Below are 21,393 nucleotides of genomic sequence, written 5' to 3'. Positions count from 1 at the left end.
AAAAAAATAAAAAGTATTACCTATTTATTTAGTTTAGTATTCGAAGATTAAGTATCTGTATACTTAAAAATAGCACACAATTAGTTTAATAAGGATATAATTGTATTCTTTTATTATGATAAACAGTTATCGGGAACAATTAAATAACTTAACGACATAGGTAGTCACATAATCAATGTACTAAATTGGAAAGTAAAAGTTATAGTACGTCTACCTACTTGTATTTGTACACATTAGTTTTTGTATAAAATAATAAGGAACATTTCTTATTACAAAAGAGTTATTAGTTATTTATATATTTTATCAATATGGTTGAAACTAAAAGCATTACAAATTAATATCACTAAATTTTAAATATTAGGTTACTAACAATAATTCTCTAACAATTTTCTATAGACTTCAAACAATTTTAATAAATCAATTTATTCAAATAGTTTTTCGATTACTAAAATCGGAACACAAATATAAAATAACTACATAACCTGGGAGTTAATGATTAATTACGCTTATGTGAATTTATTTATATTTTGTAGTTTTGCCTATTGTTCTTGAACGATAATGTTTTAAATTAATTTACTTGCATGGCATTTGTCAAGCAGTATACGAATATACTTATACTAAGACTAAAATCTTATCAACCATTTATCACCAACTAATCTACATTAATTTCTTCGTAGACGTAGTTAAGATGTAAAGTTGATTTAAATTTAAAATAAAATATCGAATGAGTAAAAATAAAAATAAATTTGTAGTTTGAATCTATTTTTATGTTGGAAAAGATTTATTACCCCAATAAAATTATAAGACTTCAATTGTTGCGATGGAAGATATATTTTTTTCTGTCCAATATTGACATACGTACACGGTAAACGTTTAATAAATTCAATCTTTTTATAACAGCTTTTTGTATAAGATTTAATCATCAATGCCAATGTGCCATATACAAATCTATATATTATTATTTGTAAAGGTTTTTTCTATTTGTTAATTGTAAAGTTATCATCATTAAATTATTTACTATGAAATTATGTATAATAAAAAACAGTATTTAGTCTGAAATCAATTTCAAAAGAATATTAATTCTTAATGAAGCTATTTTCGACTAATACTTTACGACTATGCTTTTTAACTATTTAGATAATTAATTCATTGGTTATCACATTTAACTATTTAAGTGTTGTAAACTTGTAACATTTGTATTTTTCATATACTATTTGACTGTGATATAGATTTTACATACTTTAAACATGTTCACTAATGAACTTCTAAACTTATTAGTTGCCGCCGTGATTAACTATCGTTTTTAATTAAATAAATCTACATTCAGCTCGAATGTTTTAACCAGTAACCTATGCACAAAATATCATTCAGCTGATCAGGTACCAAGTACATACTCTTTTTAATTTAATATTTATTATGAATATGTATCCATCACAAAAAAAAAATAAAAACTTATCATTATTTTTCCATCAAATTATTCCATTTTTAGAATCATATTAATACAATAATTATTCACATGATTACGATCAATTATAAGTTAACTTTGCAAAGATAAACGGATGTGCATAATGTATTTCGGCGGGATATTAATTGAAATACACCAGCCGTTATTTAGCCGAATGTTTTGCTAGCTTATTTTTAATTGACATTTACTATTTAAAAAACATAGTTTCCACATGATATTTAATTTCTATGTATAAAATGTAATGTTATCTAATTTATATAAAGTTAAATATTTAATATGATATTATACTATTAGTTATTATGCAGTAAAACAACATTACAATGCTATAAGACCAAAGTATTAAATACAGGTTTTAAATTTTAAATAAATATAATAAATAATACGAATGGTGAAAAGTCAGACCAAAATTATAACAGGAATAAAACATATCCTGCATGTAGTGTCCTCACACATACAATTTTGTTAACATTCGTTTATAAAATAGTATTTTTATAATTTATTGAATATAACCATATTTTTTCATATTTTTTTCTTATACTTAGCTAATCAAATTGTTTTACTTATTTAGCAATGAGGCAGTCTTTTGAACGTAATTTTTCTAACAAAATTAAAAGTTTAATCATTAAATTTCATGTTAAGTATTCATAGAGTAATTTGAATTGTTCAACACAACTATTATATTGTTATGAATTAAAATTCGTAACTTTATGAATAAGTACTTAATATGTATTAATATTAATGTATTAACTTCAAAATTAAATAATTATATGTTAAATCTGGATCTTCGCTGAATAATAATGTAATATATGAGTAAACATCAATTTCATAATAAAAAAAAAATGTTTAGGTACCGAGAACAGTATTCTAACATAATATTTTTCTGATCAATGGCCACTTAGAAAAAATGAAGATTTAAATATACAACTACCAAGAACCAGGGATTCTAAAGAGACTCAATTTAAAAAAGTCCTGGCCAAATGGTCAGGATCGCCCAACTGTAAATATAACGACTCAATTGAGTTTAACCTATATATAATCTGTCCAAAAGGAACTCATTTATCAAATCCAGTAAATGTTGTTTGACCCTGTCACACGTAATAATGCTTATTTACTTACTATTTTGCTTAATATAATTATTATTATTATCTTATTGACTGCTACATTTAATATTTACGTTAGTATATATTATATATATATATAAGTGTATATATCTTTGTTTTAGTGGCTAATGTTAGTAACCGTCACAATCCTATACAACTTGGTATTTGTCATCGGTCGTGGAGTATTCTGGGAGCTGAACAATGCGATGCCGACCATTTGGTGGATTCTGGACTACGCTTCTGACGGGATCTACGTAGTCGACACACTAGTACATGCACACGAAGGTAACCTATGAGTAACACATAATGACTAATAGTATTATATCCATTATGGAAAATCTGGCCTAGGGGGCCTAAGCCCTTTATGAGCTTTTAAAGTATATATAATATATATTATATATATATATATATTAAGAGATATTTTAATACCCAACAAAAAAACTAAAGAATGTTGTAATAATATTATTTATCATCAAATTTAAATAATGTCACTTCGAGTGAAGAGATACATTTTTTTCGAACTATGTTGGTTTTTTAAGTGTTAGCCACCCAGTCCCCATTATTATTTGACCAGATGTTAGATAGATACACGATTTCCAGATACATGATATATATTAGTTTTTCAATGCATAACATATATATTTTTTAAAAAACACTCTGAAATTGGTTATTACAATGAAAACAATTTGAAATTATAAAGTTTTTTAAAGTTTTGATTCATTTTATTGTTATTCTTTTTTAGATTTCTTGCCATAAAAATGTATTATTTAAATTATTTTTAGATTTTGAACGAAGCGATGAATGTATTATTTTTAAAATTAAAATATTTTAGCATAATTTTTTTTTATAGATCATTTTGAGTTTGAATTTCGACGAAATTAAATATTTAAACGAAGATGAAGATGTTAGTCATTACTTCTTTTGTTGAAATTTAAAATTATTATTCATGAGGGCTTAAAATTTGATTATAATTTTTAAAATATATATGATTATACACAATAACATTTTCAAAATGTTTAGATTAATTTTCGGGTTTTCCTTATTTATATAGTTTGTCAGTGAGAAAAATTATTAATTACAATAATAATTGATACAAATATATTTGTATAATAATAAGGAGACAGACTGGCTTCTCTTAGAATTGTTTTTCATATTCAAATTTAACTCATACATGATACATACATATATTACCGTGACATAGGTACTCAGTAATGAGGTACACTTGATACCTACTGTGTAAATGTATCATAGAAAAGTTAACTACTTTCCCTCTTTTTATGTTATGAACTTAACATGTTGTTATACTCTGTTTTTTATAACCTATGTAAAAATATAATATTCTATTTCGATATTTATCAATTAAGTATTAAAATGTATAACTCATTAACTAATCCAACAATTTTTGTTGACATTTTTTCTTTTTCTTTTAAATGTGCCAAAACGTGTTCGATTCTTGAACTGCTTTCTTATTTATTTTTACCACTCCTATACAACAATGTATTTTGAAGAAAGCCGTGGGGACCTGAAAATGCTACCACGCACCCCCTTCATAACCACGCATTAACAGTTAACAAATATCTAACTCACAACTTTAACAAAAACATATTATACCTACTTCGTATCGGTTTGCCACTAATGAATAGAAATATTCTATAACCAGCCATCAGCAAGTATACAACTACGACGTGGTTATTAAAAATAATAATAAATATTAGTAAGTAAACGGCTTTGGGCTGCGTTTCATCAAACATAAAATATTAAATGGTGATTGCAAGACAATTCTATTTTGAAATAACAAGACTAATGTGCGTCACAAATTGGGGATAACCACTAACGTAAAGTATTATACAATTTGTATTAAATAATGTGTGAAAGCAAGCAACAACTACAAATACTGGCTAGGTAGGTGTATCGTATTTTTTTGTTGTTTAAATAGATCTTTTTCGTTTTTAATATGCATATTCAAGCTTCAAATACTTTAATACTCAATAGGTATTTAAAATGTTTAAACAACGATAATGAGTCTTAAGTATAAAATATGATTAGATTTTTTTGTTTAATTAAAATGAATTATAAAATTCATATTGGGTACTCAGAGAAAAAAACTGATACAACACTTGTTGCAAAGTTTTATTTTTATTATATTATCATCGTTATTATAACTATACATGGACATTAACTATCCTAAGAATATGTTGATCTAACGACCAGAGGCCATCCCGAAAAGACAAATCACAAATTCTGCTGATCGCCAAAAAAAAAAAAGCTTTATCGACAAAATAATGTCAACAATCTGTTAATAAACACCGACGTTTGAAAACTACATCATGTGTAGTCGTGGTGTACATCGTCATTGAATAGCTCACTTTTATGGATGACTGATTAAGTTTTAATTCAATGATAAATCATTGTACCAGATGAAAAACGATTAAGAGCGGAGACGTTCTAACTTTTTGGTAACGTTGATTACCAAACACTTAGTTTAATGATAATATTATAATTTAAACAAATGTTCGTATTATTATTTTCTCCCGATACTGGGATATGTATACTTTTGACCTACCAAAGTACAAACTTCCTCATTTTTTTCAAGAAAATAAATATCTTTAAAAATGTAAACAAGTCATAATAATAACATTGTAAAATAAATACGTTTATCGCTCCATTCTTACAATCTAAAATGATGAAAAATATATAATACTGATTTTTTTTTTTAAATTTTGCATTTTAAAAAACAAATGTATTTCTTTAGGTAGTTCATGTCTAATGTGCTTTGTACGTGATACGTTATGCTATAAATTGCATTATACAGGTACCTAATACGATAACAGAAAGCAGTGTTCGCATGCTACCCATCTAATACCTAATAATAATATATGAAATCTCGCACAACCATCCTTAAATATTTTGACTGTACACGGCCCGCAAGGGTTTAACTGATGTTGGTAATTGACTTGACATTTTGTTTGTAAAATCTCTTCCAGAAGACCATACCTTTATTCCTACTCGGCTTGCATGATGTGTGCTCTGCATTAGTCGGTACAACAGTCACGTCGAATTACTATTGAAATATATCAGTCTGATCCCGTCTGGCCATCGCCGCTATTATACTGTATAGGCTGCGTTATGTTATAGTGTTTACCCATACACGTCGAATTGTATTTTCCTAGCGAAACGATAAAAGATTACGAGCAATAAATTCGGGAGACATTTATTCGGAGACAATAAATTGCCCCCGAACCGGAGCCGTTTAACGAGCGCTCTCAAAGCCACTGCAGTTGGAGCACTGTTTGAACAGGTTTCAGAGTGTAAAGAACACGACGGTCGAGTGCGGAAGGGACGTGGGGTAGCCGGGGTGAAAGAAAAAATAACAATAATAATGATAATAACGACAACTCACGATCGCGTGTGCAGTATGATACGAGTAGGGAGGTTTGCAATTCCTGTATTTGTTCGCGATAAACAAGAAAACGTATAAAGACTCGTTTGTCGCACAAAACATACATCGCCGCCGTGTTTGAAAAGGTAATCGACTGAAACATTGGTCTTAAAGACATTTTTTTTTTTTTTTTACAGTCACATTGCAAATATTACTTCGTCGGTAGGTAGGTTAGGTTAGGGTTACACACAATATCTCCCCTTGCAGTATATTTTACTGTTTGTGTCCCTCGGTGGCCGTCGATACATTTCACGAAATGTTATACCGTAGCTGCAATATTGGTATCTATAGCTTTTTTAAACACCGCCTCGTTTACGAGTCCAAGCACACGTGTCCAACACGAGACACAATTTTTAATAACCATGGAAGTCGTTCTGCTGTATAATAGGTTTCGACTGTTTCGAGTGTACCTTTTCGAAAGTAATTAACTTAATAAGTCAATACCACGTACCATACAACGGTACAGTTTGAGTAAGTTCGTGGCATAACAAGCTTTAAACTGTTCTAAATATTTTGAAAATATCATTATGTATGGACAATAATAATAATATTCTAAATGATGAAAAGTTTCAAGTCCCTAAGGTTAAAATTAAGACATAATAATACCCTGAAATTATTATTTTTATCAAATTAAAAAAAAAAAAACACAAAAAAGTACACATAATTATAAAACCAATACCTACATTCATCAGATTCCAAAATGAACAAACCAAATTACATTAAATTGTATCGCTTATGTTATTTAAAAATGAATTTATAAGTTACATTATTACATTAATTTTCACTTCAGTTATTGAATTTATTCATTGTTATACATTTTACCACTAAGTTTTGAAAAACAAAATATTTATAAACGTTAAGTAAACAACAGAAATAAGTTACAATAAAATCTACTAACAACATTGACTATATATTGTACAAAAGTTTGTGTACACATTCAGTATAAACAGATTTACATTCATTCAAGCGTTTTAAACGCAATCTAATAATAAATACTAAAATTGTAAAATCGCTTAAGTGGATAAAGTTTTGTTTTTAAATAACACTTGAGTACCTATATAATTATATTTCCCATGAATGAATTAAGACCAAAATTCAAATTCGCATATTTGAAAAAACATAATATAGGTTCGTAACATTTTTTCTAAAAAGGTACTTGTACTGCTAAAACAGCGATCCCTATAAAACTCGTTTAAATATTGTTAGTAAAACCTGATTTCAATAAATATAAGTATAATTGCACATTAAAATTATTATTCGTAAATGATTTATCTTAATAACGTAGCAATGCAATTTTGGCATTCAAGTGTAAATAATTAAAGTGCTGTGGTGTGAATTCGAAACGTTCATTAACTAAAAATAATTATTACATTTTGTCCATGTTAGTAGACGTTCGAGTACCAGCTGATTCTGTTAGAATAAATCTAAATGTAATGTATTATTTTTAAAGTGTCAAGAGTTAATCAAAGCCGTTGAAAATAAGACTATTAATTAATCATAAACATCAAATGGTGTCGTGGTATTCATAGTTCATACAAAGTTTTTATTATTTCAAAAGTTTAATGTAATAATTTTATTCATTTACGTTCCAAAGACGTGAAACAATTTTACTTACATACCTAAGCCTTTTGTTTTGAATAAATTAAAATAAAATAATATTTCCTATTAAAATGCATTATTAGTTTTATTATTATTTTAAGACAACTTAATTTAATTTTGAATGTCATAATATTTCATAATATTTCTATGCAATTCGATATTTTTTGATTATTAAAATTTTACTTCAGAATTAATAAATGGTAAAATAGTTATAAGCGTTTACCTCGTGTCTTGTACGTTTCAATAAAGTACAGTTGAGAATAATTCATACCATCCGTCCCTAGAGAATTTATTAATTGCTAAAACTCCGATAATAATAAAGATATGCATTACAATTTTGTTTATTTAATAGTAATTGATAATAATATGTCTATGGACTGTAATTTTGATTTATTATGAAGAAATTGAAAATTTTAAAAACATTGCCTTTTCGTTTTTAATATTTCAATATTATTATCAAACAACTTCTGTATAATATGAACCTATATTTTGTTTTTAATTTGAGCTATAATTTAAATTCTTATATGAATATCTTTATTGACCTATTGATTTATATAAATTAGTTCCTTCGTTAATTTTATGTGCAGTGTCTTTCGCCTTATTTGCGCTTGGACACATCCGCCTGCCATCGATATAATGGAACTTCTCTACTCAACTCTAGCTTACACCTTAAGATGCATACAAAACTATTTAAATTAATACTTAACTTTTAAATTCTTTATATTATAATATATTCGTTACCTATATAACATGGCTATCCTCGATTTTTAACAAAGTAAAGTTAAAATATTATACTTAACGGGTTTTTCTCTTCATATATTGTCACGATTTTTTGAAATCATAGGTGCTTCAAAAATATTAATTAGAAAAAACTTATTGACGGTCACATACCTAAACGGTGCAAGACATCCTATATAATATATTTTAATGAACACAATACTACGTTTACACAATAATTGACCCAGTTTTTAGTTCACCGAATAGTACCTATATTTTTTCTCGATCGTTTCCATCTTAAAATTATATCGGTCGCTTCTCCTTGATGCGCATCCGTAAACAAACAAAAGCAGTTAACGATTTCCTGTTTACTGCGAAATATACATTATTGGCTTCGTTTAGTTTTGGCGTATAGCACCTACTCGACTCGTTCGTTCCAGAGAACGTTGTGTTTTCAAATATATGACTCCCCCCCCCCCCCCCTACCCAGCAACGGAGCACATTGAGGCATTATCGTTATATTTCTGTGTGGCATGTAAAGTTCGACATAATAGGTAACATGAAGCTCCTTTGCCAACACACGTATTATATGTCGGTGCGTGTACAATAATATCAAGTGCATAAGTTAACGTTGGAAACTCTGATTTGTGTAGTGTGGTCAATGTAAGTCCTTAACCAGCGCTATAACAATTAACTTGTATAGGTACCTATTAGTTATTATATAATTACATGAGTTTTCGCCAATAAGTATGGACCCCGTGAAAAATACCAATTCTTCTCCCGATGAAATAATACGATATTAGAATCCGTAGATGCTTATTTTCCCGACCTAATTTATTTGACTGATAAACACACCATAAAAACAAATTGCTACATACTGTAGAGCGCAATTACTGTATGTTAATTATTGTTATTAAATAAAATGTAATTATGTATAAAATATACTATAAATTTAAATTGTATATAATATTAATATAATACATATTATAATACAATATCAATATGAAGTATTAACATAAATAAATAACACTTTTATATATTTGAAATACGATATAGGAACTACAATAATTCACGACACTAGCTCTGTATTATAAAATAAATTATATATCACATTAAACAATTTAAGTATTGATTTGATTCTCGTCCTAACCATGATTCCTAGCTATAAGCTATAATGTTCAAATAAATAAATGTATAATATTTTAAAAAACATAATATTATACTGAGTGACATTTTTTACTATTAGAGAAACAAATACTGAATTACACATTTCAATATATTAACTTGATTTTAAGGTACCACTTTTGTGCATTAGTAAAAAAAAAGAACAGGTACTTTAATAATTTATTATCGTAATTGAATTTTAAAAATAAATAAATAGGATTTTATGCGTTGAAAAAAACATATTATAATACGTTTTAAGCGTCGGTACGTTTTGGTATCCTTTTTTTTTTAAATACACATATTTTGTACAAAACCTTGAATTAACTACTTTAAACACGACTGTATGGAAAGGGGTGGCATACGTCGAAAAATCTCTCTTTTATAACCCACGTCCCGTGTGTACATTTCCTATTCATAATGCTTATTCGCACTGCGGGGTTTCTCTAACCTAACCGTTTCGTAAAATATGTATTCAAAAAAATAAATTCATATAATGATGTGAATAATAATTGTTCGGCCTAATAATTTTACACTGTTGTGTGCGTCCATAGCTGGTTCCTCGTGGTTTCCCAATATATAGGTACGCTTCACTCGCCAACTACGATGGAATTATTTTGCAGTCAGTGTACAATATGTCATATCCGATAACATGATTAATCTATCTGCTTGTGCGGTATAATGATTAATCAACTAGCTGTAAGGGAAAAAAAGTTGAAATTCCATCGTTCTGTGTACCCTCTTATATTCCTATTCACACTCACTAGTTTACCGGGAGATATAATTTCAATGGTTGTCACAGAACAGCGAATGTATAATTATTGTCCATCGACGATCGTTGTCAAGAGCACAACAAAGATTTAATACAAATATTGTGTGTTTATCCGTTGCAAAAAAATATCTGGAAGATGTTCCGTGCCTTAAATATCGGTTGTTGGGCTGAAACAAAAAGTTTTTAACCGTTAGCCGGTAGGTGTTTACTTGCGTTTGCACCGATATCATGAGATGGTGTCTTATTTAAAATTTCAATTAACTTTTACTCTCAGTTCTCATATTCAGTGAGAGTTTTAAGAAATTCCTGATTACTAATCCGTTAGTTTTCGTTTAAAAATCGCGTTTATGCCAATACAAACTCGTGTACATGACTGCAAAACTATAGTTCTGCATTAGTTACAACTGTATATGACTGTATGCATGACATTTATTTCTGCAGATGTTGATATTGTCCACTATTCGCAGAGATGTTAAATTAATTATATTTTAACAGTAGCAATAAATTTTAATTTTGGTATATAATAATAATAATATCGTACATTATCACTATAGTGTTTATTTACAAAATAGTTTACAATACGTCGATTTTAATCAGTTTAAGCACTGCAAAAGTTTCCTATCGTGATAATATAAGTAGTCATATATATTTATGTATCATACATTTATAGAATATTACATAATAATGCAGTTAAAATTAAAATTATTCAACTATTAATGACGGTTTGTCACAAACTATATATACTGTATAAACTTATTTTTTCAAATAACTTCTATTCTTTGATAAATAATTTGAATTTGTATTTCTAAACCAAGTATAATAACAGTTTAATAACAATGAATAATATCATAATTATTGGCTGGTGTAGAACATACGAACATCCCAAAAGCAAAAATATAATATTTTGTAGTTATGTCAGATTATATTATGTTACGTTGAATAATTTATTATACTCGATTTTGAAATCTCCGAAGATAAATCATAGATGAAATATTTTCAAGGATAGGTAGTAAGTACGGTACCTACTTACACAGTTTATTAAGATGTCGCATAAAAAATAATGTTTTTGTTACTTAATTACCAATATAGGTATTTATCATTATGATGAAAAATCGATTATCACGACGGTTGACCATTTTTTATACAAAAACATGTTCCCTGTTCAGCGATTTGCTTATCACATAAACAATATTAATTTAAATTAGATTTTTGGGTGTTTGTAATAAATAAAAAATTTAATTTTTTTTACCCAAGCTTCAAGCACATAATGGAATCCATAAAAACTTTTCAGAAAATAGCCAGTGTTTGTGAAAACAAATAATTAAAAAGAAAAAAGAAAAAACCTTAGCCACGCCGTTGATGCATTGTTGTGGAAGGTCCATGGTCGTTTTGCTAATATAGGCTGCAATTAATCATTTACCACACCACTAGACCTCTGAACTAACAAGGCGGACGTCCTTTTTGACGGATGCCCTAGGTAAGCAATATTGTTGCGTGTTGAGTTGTAGTAAACATAATTAAAATTTACCATTTTATAATCTTTTCACTGTGTTACACATCAATATTTCTGTTTTAAAATAACACGTTTTTTCCATTTAAATCCTTGAACAAAAATACAATTAACCATAAAATTTAAATGTTTTGGCAATAAATTCTTTAATTAGAAATAAAATAATTAAACTTTATAAAAACTACTTAAGCTCTAGAACTCAAGAAGAGAACAAATATAGAAGTCTGAGTTGGGTGAAATGAGTTTTCCTAGTCTTCTCAGTGGTTTATTGGGGAAATTTATTACCTTGTGGATAGTACCTACATAGTAATACGTACAAATAAAATGTTTAAAAATAAAGCGTTCATAAACATTGAAAACACGACGAGTGTTGAATTGGTAAATTCAGGAATAAATGGTCAGCAACTGTTATTTTGCTATAGCGAAAAATACTACAGAAGTGACCATATTTATAGTAATAATATGCCCAATATAATATTTGCAGTTGAGCCAATTTATCTTTCTTTATACCACTATCGAAATAGCACTAATCAATCTCTTGAAAAAAGTTTTTTTTTTAATATTGTCTTTATGTATACTTTAAGTTCATTCATTAGTATACAAATTGAATGTATTCTTTTTTATTAGTCTTAACATAATATACACAAAATAAATATTATGTTGTTAACTATATTATGGTCTTTTCCGTCAATTATTAATAAAATTATGTGCTTAGTATTATTGCCGAACCACGCGTATTCTCTTTTTATAATATATTTAAATGAATTCGAATTTGCATAAATGAATTCATTTACGCAATTTCAGGTTTGCCCAGTTCTAAACGTGAATACCATTTGTACAATATTATTATTATGAATAATAATAAACTATTACATCTTTATGGACATCATTATAACAGTATTATATTTTAATATGCCATTTTTTATTGACTCAGTCCACATCGCTGCATAAAAATATGTATATTGATGATCAATTTAATACAATTAAGTAATTATTGTATATACATATATATCCTTGTATAGATATGACGTGGACGGCCACATAAAATAAATGTTTATATTGTCTATGTTATAATGTTATAATGTTATAATGTAATCATGTTATAGGTATGCTAAAATTATAATGATAACATTTTCTGGATAGCTTCAAAAATTGGATATTTTCGTCATATTGCAACGTACCTCAAATTAAAATGTGTTGTATGACAAAAACTAGATCATTTAGAATGATATTTTGGCGACACGGTAGTTCTAAAATAAATTACTTAAATATAAAGCTAGCATAATATATTTTCGACAAGACTTTTAGCATTATTGGTATTGTGATTATTATTGGACAACTTTTCGGGTGTCTCATAACTCATATGATTATTATTTTAATCATTAATATAAAGCGTATGTAATTTTGTATACTACAATATTTCAATCACCCGGCGTAATAGATAGAAAATTAAGGCACATCACTGCTGAGGACTCATTTTGGTGGTATTTGATAAGTCTGGTAGTCTTTTTTTATGTATTTGCCAAATTCTGGAGACTGGACGACAAAATCTGGGTCGAATAATATAGTTAAAAATCAATTTTAAAAATAACTCTATAACTAACACGTATTAAGCGTATAGACAACTTTTTTTATAATATGATTTTCAAATTTAAATTATTATATATTATTATTATTATTATTATTAAATATTATATTTTGATAATGGTGAGAAATTAAATAAAAACAAATTTTCCGATTTTTGAAATAAAAGTAGGTATTCTAAAAATACTGTTACTTAATTAAAATTGGTTTTATTTCATTGTATGACTCTCATTTTGTTTTTATTTAAAAATGTGTAAGTTTTATTAAGACATCAGCTACTCAGAAAAAAAAATACTTGTTTAACATTGCCCAATAACTATAATTTAAAATAAACCATTTTTAATAATTAAACAACTTAACTTTTTCATTAATACCTAATAATACACATAAATCTTAATGATGATAGGTAGTTTAAATTATATTTATCAATTTATCAATTGATTTCGAAATGGTCAATATCATGGACATAGATAATAAGTGGCCAATTTCGACATGGTTAAATAATATTAACGGATATATTCTTATATCAATTATTGACTATTGTCAAAGTGGTCAATGTCAAATCTTCTTTGGTCATACTGTATCCGAAACATTGGCCATTTTAACACAAGTATCATAGACAAATTTTAATGACGTCTGTCGAATAATCTAAAATGTTTCCAAATGTGACATTGGTCTTTCTTGCACCAATCCATATAGTATTACATAAATATGTTTCTATAGTACTTAACTGTAAAATCAAAAAGTTTTGTTTCGGAGACTAATGCCATTAGCACAACAAACTCTACTCGAAAACACGCGTATCTTAGTATTCGTTTTCAATTTGTTTTCTAATTCCTTTAAATCGTGACTTATTACGGCGCACATATGATACAATACTATTAGAAAATATATGGAACAAACACGAATAGTCATTTTCAATGCATTGAAGATCTGACAAAACTAAACAAAATGTTCTAAGCTAAATTAATTTTTATTAAGTTATACGTTACACAATATTCTAGTTGATAGATGTAATTTAATTATTGTTTGTTGAGTACTCAGAAAAAGGCTCAAAAATACACTCCCTGGATTGGGCATTAAATCCTTGTCTCTCGGTTATTGCTTTTATGTTTTAATATTACTCCCCTAAGCTTCCCGATGGACACGCTTTGTCCCCAAAGTGACTTTGTCGTTATGTCATAATGAGTCAAAATAAAACAGCTGTCGAAACCGTTAAAAACAAATGCACCAAAAATATCATTTAATTTGAACTTAAATAAATCACACACAAAACGTAAACGGAGTGATCAAATTGTATGTGATAAGCACACTTTCGATTGTGCAAATAAATAACAACGGAATCAATAAAAATGACACTGATCTCGAGCAATTATGCTTAAAGATAAGTATACATATTTTTACCACTGTAAGTATACACATCATTGTCGTTTTAATAATGCAATGGACCTGCCTTAACGGTTATCAGTCCATAACGAACTTATTATAATGGTATCGTGACTGTCCGTTATATACCTACTGGTTTCACTGTAATACGAATCATCTGAAAAAGACTCAAATATAACTTGGGTACAAATAATGTATATCACTGAAATAAATCAAATAAAACATATCTATACACTTTTAGCAACTTTAATCCGAGAAATATTCGGTTTCATTGGATTATGTGCGAAAAAAATTATCCTGAATAGCTCACAATATCTATTATACAAATGGTCTAAAAAAATTAAAAATACAGATTCATCTAAAGAGCTTATTAGGTTTTATGAAATAATACGAGATCAAATATTATATTACATACTTGCAAAACAAAATTTTTTTCATTGGCATCCATTATATCAACTACAATATTATTAATAGTTCCTTTTTATAAAGGAAATACAATTTAATAAACATTAGATTGCATTAGATTAGACATGCATCTTGTCTTTTGCAACAAAGATAAATTTATCTTATAAAATAATAAATAACTATCAATCCAAACCTATAAAATATAATTCAAAATATGTACTTAAATTAAAATCACTTAGGTACTCACTTTATAAAACAGCAATTTGTTTTTCTATGATTAAAGTTTGAATCTCTCTATAACCAGAAACTCTACTAACCCAGATAAAGAAACAATTATAAATGTGTTAAGAGATTATTTATGTAAAATATTTTGTTTTCATGCATAATGACTGGACCAACAATTTAGACTATATCAATCCACAAAAATCCTAATTTTTATAATTTAGTATTACTTGAGTAATTTACTTTAGTATTACAGTTTCTGTTTATTTTTTTAACTTCAAAGGAAATAAATCGAACTGATAAAAATCTGATAGAAAAATACGAAAGAAAAACCGCTAAACCACTTATCGATTTATTTAGAGTAATATATAAATTCTAGATTCTATTGATGTACTATGCAATTTCAACCTACTTAGTATTATTGTATTAATATACTATTAATATTACAGAATATATAATATATATATATATGATGCAGCAATGCAAAGTATTACCTGTGTAATTAAATTTAAATCTAATTTACTTATATCGTAGTTCACATTGGTGTACTTTAAATAATCTATTTATCGAACTATACTTTAATACACAATTAATAATATAATAAATAGTATAATAAATATTACTGATGATCTTTTAATAGTCACAATATAAACGTTATTTTGTAAACATTTCTGGCCCACAAATAATTTTTCACTTATGTCAACTAAAGCCCATCTTGTATTTGGAAAAATTCCAATGCTTTAATTTAACTTTTCTCCTCTATAAGTTGTTATTTTTTTTTTGTTACTAAACCCTTCCTCACTTTTTCTTAGTTTAGTGCCAACTCGTTATAAAAGCCCATGTTATATGTACAAAAAAAAACAATTCTAGTAACAAAATAGTACTATTTTTTACTTTATTTTAGACTTATTTTTCGCTGTTATTAAAATATACTTGATATTTTTCTAGTAATCGAAAGATTTACTTCTGTTGTCTTTCTTAATTATTTACCACTATTTTTATAACGTAATTCAGTCAATAGGCAACTATTAATCGAATTTTCAAATATAACTTTTAACTATGTATATATAGTTAAAATATATATATTATGTATATGCCTTTTTTTAATTTTAAAAAGAAAAAATAACTTTGTACAAGTATAATAATATATAAAAGATTTTCAATAAGAAAAATATCCCATGAAACTTTTTAGGGTGATTACATTATTTAAAATTTATCCTAGAAGTATGAATGATAACATCCAATAGACCTTCATATAGAAGTATTGGGAGTTTATTTTACAACAACGTTGTCCAAAGTACCTACTCTGGTTTATGTAGTGTTGTTATGATGTGGTCTTACATTTATTTGGTTTTGCAAAGGAAACACATTTAAAAAAAATTCAAATCCTAAGAAATACGTACCCTATACTCACCTACATCAAAAAATATATATACATTGTCCATGATTTTCAATGTTTGTCACACTTACAGGCACAGCTCTTTATAGTATCTAATATAAAAAAATGTTCAAAGAACAATGAACTGCTCTGATCAATAATTATTTTTAAATATTTATATTGTGTTAATGACCAATCAGTAATTGGGTAGGTGACATTATTATAATAAAACTTTTCAAACTGCATGATAAACTTATCTTCAGAAGTTAAAAAATAGCATTATAAATGTATAAGTACTTACCTATTATGGGACGTAATTTTGAAAACCTTGATTATTTCCAAAAACTCTTATTCTATGTACCCTTAATAAAGAGTGAATTCGTCAAATGAACTAAAATTATAATTTTATAATGAGTAAGAACTTAAATTCATGTAAAAAAAATATTTTCAAAAACTTGTTTTGAAATTATGAGTGCCTACGTTAAATGGTTCACCCCGTAATTTTTGTACGTTTATTAATATTATTCAAGCATCGTGTTATTATCATTAGTAAATTTATATTTTTAGTTAATTATTGTTAATTCATATCGTTAGTTCTATAGCAAGAAACAATAATAACAATTTATCAATTATAGCACCTGCATCGTTTGAACTAAATTTAAAAAAAAAAAACCATTATAAATCTGACTTCAAGAACAGCTTTTTGTTTTATTGAGACTTCGGTAATATTAGTTGCTATTCTATAAGGTTTCTCCCTAATCAATACAATAATATATATTATAACACAAGAGTCAGTTTTACGTGTCAATCATCAATACAATAGAACCATAAATTGATTTATTGTATTCCGCAGTTGCAGTGGAATAATAATAATGCCGTCGAATGTGTGTATAATATTATTATTTCGCATTCGGCGTGCGTCTCGACATCGACTCAATTCGTCAGAATACTGCAAACCGTGAGAATGACGTAATTCCCGTACAAACACTCTCGCGTCTGATTGTAAATTCACGCATTTACGTAAATTGCTATCGAACACTGTGGCTGCAGTGTCGGAATAAGGTACATTATCATCATCATCACCTCCATCATCATCACCATCATCATCATTATCATCATCATCATCATCGTCATTATTATTATATCAATACGCGTTAGCCGCTCAGCGCACACGCGACACACACCTGTCGTGGGCATTGCAAAATAAATTCATAACGTACGTTATTAGAGTGTGCTGGTATTATATTTTGACCACTCGTATCTATTTTGTCATGCCCGTAGGTTGTAGGTACAGTGTCAATAATTGGTTGTGTGTGTAATATAATATAGGTAGTTACAAAATAAAAGCAATAATCATAATTGTCACGAAACAAAACTCACAACCGACACGAATCATGCGATTTAAAAAAACAGAAATAATAATTGATGTAATGATGGTTATTGAAATTCACAAAAAATCACAGATCACTGTAAAATACTGCTAGCGTCATCGGATAAATCTTTACAAAGCTTGGACGCAATTGTATTTCTCGGCTAAATATATCATTACGAACTGGGCATAGTATAATATATTGCATAAATGTGTAATGCCAATAATAATTGTTTTGAATATTTTAAGCTTTAATTTGTTATTTTATCTAAATGTTTAATAATAATAGTTATAATAATTAATTATAGTAGGTACATATCATGCCAGTATTATGTGTCCCTATGGTATGCAGGTTTTCCATTAGGTATAAATTCAGTAAATTTTGTTACAAAACATATTCAATGTAAAAACGATTTCTTATGTTAATAAAATACATTTACTTACTAAATTGATAGTAAATAATCATAGGCACAAAGAACAACTTTCTTCCTAATAAATTTTAATTATTTTATTACCTAATTGTTTTCGTATAAGTAAGTATTTAATGTAATATTTTCCATACTTGAACAAATTGCATTTTTAAATAATACACAAATGATTAAAAATTTGAACAGTAAACGTGAAGCACAGAGTCGGAAAGGTATGAGCTTGCTTTCACCAACCGTCCCAAAATTGCAGGCCATGACAAATTAAATTCAAAATAATTTTTAAAAGTATACTGTGCGTAAATTATATTATAGTACCCATTGATATTCATAAAGGTGGAAGGCAGTTAAGTTAAGCCCTTTTAGGTCCTATAGTTTGAAATTGTATGGACCTATTAATTAGTAAATCATTACCTATGTATACTATATCTGCGTAGCTTATCACATATTATCTATAATAACTATAGCATTAAACCGGATAAATATACCCAAGAAATAATATAATATTATAATGTATCGTAACGTCGGTGAAGAAGTAATATGTCGTAATGAGATCATTTTTTTCAGGAGAAATAAAAATATTATTATAAAATTATTTTTTTCATATACTTGATTATATGTTTTATATAATAGGTACTCATATTAAGACAAGTTTTTATAAAACAAGTTTTGTTTGTTGCTTTTGTTATTTTGAAGAAAAATTTTTTTTATACAATATAATGGTACTTGTCGTTTGTCGTGAGCATGACAAAATAAATCGACCACAGAATTGATTAGAGTGTAATATTGTATTGTGATAATACCTATCAGTTTTGTCATATCCGATGGTTTGTGAATTGAGAAAGATTGTTCCTACCAATAATATACATCTGCAAAGTTAGTACCACCGCACTTAGCTATGCGATGGGGGTGGGGGTGCCACCGTTTGCTCGGCATCCCCAAAATCGAAGTAGGGACAGTTTGAAAACAGTTGAGGTACAAACGATTTTACTTGGGGTACAAACAGGTACAAACAAGGTACAAACGATTAGTATAGGTTTCGAGTCAAAATTTAGAGGTGGGGGTGCTGGGGACATGGAGCTATGTGAAAGAATATACAATCATAATTATTTTGTGGAAGATTGTGTCTCTCAGATGTGGTGTGACCCATTAGCTTATGATTTTGTTAATATATTTGCCAAACATCTGTTCCTACGCATCATATTTTAATTTGTAGTTCCTGCCTAAATATTTGGCTGATCGCGGGTCTGTTTGACATCGACTGATTGTATCATCTACTTTTTGTGTCAACTAATACAATAGGTGCCTAGTGGTAGTGACTTATATAATAGCTTTTGATTTATTCAATTTCCAAATTAATCATGACAGAAAAATGACTGCAGTCTATAATGGAATTTTGTTTTTATATAATATTATATTTAAAGTTTTACATATTTAATAATATCACGTACCTTATTTAAATTTCTTATTAAAACCCATTGTGTTAAATATCCCAGAGAAAAGAATGATACTTTTTAAAAATGAAAAATAAGCCAAGCTTGCGTATAGAAAATCAATTAAACATAGGCCGAGACAAAAAAATATAAATAAAAAGTGAGATAAAACCAAAAACATTATAAATATTTTACTATAATTAAAAGCATTATAACTTATAAGTAACAGCAGTAACATTTAATTTGAATTATAAATATACATTTTTCATTATTGATGAGTTAAACATGAAAAATATAATATAAACCCCTTGCAAAAAACCAAATCGTATCTACGTCGTTGGTAATTTAATGTCATATTGGTGACGAATTTAACCGTTTCGGCGTAATATATTTGGGCAAATCATGACGCGTACAATTACACGTATTTGTGTGTGTTAAATGTTTAATTTATAGCCGACGTATTATTTTGTATCATAATAATTTGATATTACTTTTAAACAATTTAATTTCGATGTGAGCGTTATATAGTACTCCCAAGAGACACTACGCTGGGTTGGCTCTAAATCGCCTCTCAACAATATTTTTGTGATGTTTTTCATGTACTTGCGTAATAGTCCAATAAGTTTTCAATTTTATTTTATTTCTAGTATTAATATAGTATTATTGTTTAACAACCAACACTTACACATGACGATTTCTTTTACCTAATCTACCATTTAATCGTGTACCAATGATGATAGATAAACATTCTGTCACATCTCTGTCCACTTTATATTCATCTGCGGTTATCGTTTTCAAAATTGTTTAAAATTGTAAATCATTGTTGAAGGCTACATATCCATGGTAACAGTACGCAACACCAACCGACGTGAAGTAGTAGATACCTGTATTAAAAGGTAGACGGGGTAAAAGCCTAGAAAATGAATTCAACGGAAGAAAGCTCAAGGAAATAAAACTCCATGGGAGTGCCAAACAATTGTACTATTTTATATTTTAAAAATATTTTGTTGATTATTATTATAAAAAGCATAATACAACAGTTCTTAATAGTACATAATATAGATAACACATAGTAATAATACTAAGGACTTAGCAGCTGATGTTACTAAGATGAATTAACAAAAAAAGAAATAAATAAATAGAAGATCCATCGTTGTGTATCCATCCTCTTATTTTATTAAACTTTAGCAACGAACTAGTATTATCACTACCACCGGTTTTCCATAATTGACTTATTAAATTATTATTTTTATAGTTGTGCAATTTTTGTATGAATGTAGTAGTTCATTATACAGCTAAGACTGATACTTTTTGACCGTAGGTTCTACATAATATATTATTAACTACCCAATGACTCAATATGAGATAATTTATAATTATAAATTATAACTTAATATATCATGTAGGTATACATGTATTCACATTTAT

General features: G+C 27.5%; 1 protein-coding gene across 3 annotated transcripts in view; it reads left to right on the top strand.

The window, feature by feature from the left end:
• LOC111041267 (cyclic nucleotide-gated cation channel subunit A) overlaps positions 1–21,393 on the top strand; it is a 182,039-nt gene that overhangs the window by 119,387 nt on the left and 41,259 nt on the right. For all 3 annotated transcript variants that reach the window (XM_022325513.1, XM_022325506.1, XM_022325515.1), the window contains exon 5: positions 2,688–2,850. In XM_022325513.1, coding sequence (XP_022181205.1) covers positions 2,688–2,850 — 163 coding nt within the window. The remainder of the gene's footprint in view (positions 1–2,687; positions 2,851–21,393) is intronic.

Source organism: Myzus persicae, unplaced genomic scaffold, assembly GCF_001856785.1.
Source record: "Myzus persicae strain clone G006 unplaced genomic scaffold, MPER_G0061.0, whole genome shotgun sequence".
In the NCBI taxonomy this organism is placed as follows: Eukaryota; Metazoa; Arthropoda; class Insecta; order Hemiptera; family Aphididae; genus Myzus; species Myzus persicae.
The sequence above is the reverse complement of the archived record's forward strand: the minus strand, read 5'-3'. Positions and strand labels throughout refer to the sequence as shown.